The sequence below is a fragment of the Aplysia californica genome, unplaced genomic scaffold, assembly GCF_000002075.1.
Source record: "Aplysia californica isolate F4 #8 unplaced genomic scaffold, AplCal3.0 scaffold00617, whole genome shotgun sequence".
NCBI classification, from domain to species: Eukaryota; Metazoa; Mollusca; class Gastropoda; order Aplysiida; family Aplysiidae; genus Aplysia; species Aplysia californica.
Window position 1 is genome coordinate 290,902 of NW_004797887.1, and position 2,763 is coordinate 293,664.

Here is a 2,763-nt window from a genome sequence, read left to right on the forward strand (position 1 = left end):
AGAGAGAGAGAGAGAGAGAGAGAGAGAGAGTGAAAGGAATGTGTTGTTTTTAAAAAATTCTTTTTGCTACTTTTGGGTCATACGCCTGCTCTTTTATTGAGTAAAACAAAATATACACATAATCATGAACACGAATGAGAACTGAATAACAATAAAGGCATTGACTTATTCATATTTCTGAAATTCTTTCTTTGTAGGATATACATGAAGACCCATAGGATCAGTTTTTCAGTACTGACAGACAGATTTGCCATAGGCTAATAGATTGTTCTTACAAACATTTCCAACACCCTTCGTTCATTCATCTAATAGAACACCGAGCTCATTTTCCTCATGAGCTCATCAATCCTCACCAAAGAGCATAATGGCACAGAAGCGAGATACAACATGACCACCCCCCCCCCCAAATCCTCCCACCTCATCACCTTCCACAGTACATTAGTCATTCGTCACCACCTTTCCAGCCGCAGATTTGGGATTTCCTTCCGTTCTGACATTGGCAGGTAACTACTCTGGTTGGCAAGTACTGAAGTACAAATATTTGGTGCATTTTCTTTTGCCCTTCAGTAACTAAAGCAGCATTAAAGAAAGAGTGGACTGGTCGTGACTGGAACATTATGCAAACACAATGTATTTCGGAAAGTTGAAAAACGCGAAGAGTGGAAGAAGTGCGGGTAGTAAAATATACTGAGGTGCCTCAAGGGCCACATAGACTACGGGTTAGGAACTAAATCGAAACTAAATGAACAACAACAACAACACCAACAACAACAGCACACAAACACACACACACACACACACACACACACATACACACACATACACACACACTCACACACACTCACACACACTCACACACACTCACACACACACAACAACAACAACAACAAAAAGCAGCTCACCAGGAATGGCAGTCACATTGGTGACCAGATCAAAACCTGCGATCGCCATGATGAAGATCCGAGTTGAGGTCCTTTTGAACTTCTGGGAGTAGACAATCAGGACGAGAGTGTTTCCCACTATGCCCACCACTGAGAAACAAATGAGGAAAACCATGGCGGGAATCATAGTTCGTGTCGTCTGCGCCTGGAGTTGGGCGAGGTATGCGATCCTCTCAGCGTCTGTGACGTTGTTGGGTGTGTTGTTGCCAAGGAGGCCATTAGTTGTGGTTTCCAACGTCATGTTGCGAAAGGGAAAAGCTGGCTTGTACAGTGGCAGGAAACGGGGAAATAACGACCCAAGTCTTTGATGTTGTTGGCGATCTTGGTAACTATGTGGGGATCAACCGAATACTTATGCGGGTTGATCTGAGTCTGAGTAACAATTTGACGTGACGAAGAAGCTATGTTGAATAATTTTGGGTGATCCTGGCAGTGTATTGTGCCGAACAATGTTATTTATTATGGTTATGGGGCAAGCACAGTTTGGTCAAACCACGACCCACGTCTTTGATGATGTGTGGTGACCCGGGAAGTGTACTTTTCCTCGCAGTGATAAATTTATATAATAAGTATTCTGTTGTTCTGGGCGTCCCAAGCAGCCAACGATTCAGTAGAATTTACTGTTAAACCCGAGATTTGTGAGTTTTGGTTTTCGTTCCGCCGAAATTGAATTCAAACAGATGGTAGTTCGTGGTCTGTTTTAACCTGGAAAGACAGAAGACGTTAAAAATACTATTACATGTCTTAAGATGGAATTCAATATTGGTAAAACATCGTTAATGGAGCTGCAACTGAGAAAGAATGAAGCCAGAGCTGGTGATCAGCAAAATATGGTTTACGAATAAAGGGGTCAGAAAAATTAAAGATTTAAAACTCCCGTTAACCGCCAGGCTAAATTTATCAGATTCGTCGTATAAAGAGAACTGTAACTCGTCTCGAAATGCGTATTCTGTTTATATATCCCAATTTATCGTCCAATTCTCTTTCGATTGGGACGGCGGAGATTCAACACCCCCCCCTCCCCTAACCGCCGTCCCCCTTGCTTCAAATAGCTGCCATGACTCTTTGTGACTACTGGTGACTACATCGATTTGCTTGCACTCTGTGTGCTATTACTTAACCCCAAAATGAAGACAAAAAGAAAGAAAAATAGCCCGATTTGAACTAAAGACTGTTTTTTTAAAGCGAAGTATTTTTATATTCTCTCACACTGTTGTTCTGAGATTGTTTATTTTTTATCACGAAGTCTTCAGTTAGATCTACATCTTGATTAAGCTGTGTGAAAAAGGATAAAAGTTCTTCGTACATCCTTTCATAATAAATTGTCACAGAAGTCTCTTGACTTAATCGTCACAGACAGTCGTGGGATCTGCACGCGTCAATGAAAGGAACAAAAATGTCTTTTGACTAAGTCACCAAACCTTACACTGAACAGTATGGGTGTCAAACTAAAGGTCTGCGAGCCGCATCTGGTCTTTCGAACGATTATATTCGGCCTGAGGAAGAATTTTGGTACAGTCCATCCTCAGAATCTCCGTAATATAAACGACGAACTTCATCCAAACATAACGAGGGGGCTCTCGTGGCCTAGAGGTTAAGGTGTTGGCCTCTCATTCAAAGGTCCCGGGTTCGAATCTGGGTAGCGACCGAACAAATTTCATCTCTAAAATTGTCGCCTTTCACCTCCTTTCCTGCTCTCTAGCAATGTTCTGTTGTCTGCTTTCATTTCCACTTTCTGCCCCCACCCCTTCACCTCCTTTGCCCCCTCCTCTGGGCTCCTGACTCTTTCTGCAGCCTTTCTACTGCTACTCCTTGGCTCCTT

At 42.6% G+C, this 2,763-nt stretch overlaps 1 protein-coding gene across 1 annotated transcript in view; it reads right to left on the reverse strand.

Moving 5' to 3' along the window:
- Nucleotides 1–2,763, reverse strand: part of LOC101847216 (muscarinic acetylcholine receptor gar-3) — a gene marked incomplete in the record, with an annotated part of 9,040 nt that overhangs the window by 3,428 nt on the left and 2,849 nt on the right. Inside the window, 1 exon segment of the mRNA XM_005107634.3 lies at nucleotides 903–1,646. Coding sequence (XP_005107691.2) covers nucleotides 903–1,182 — 280 coding nt within the window.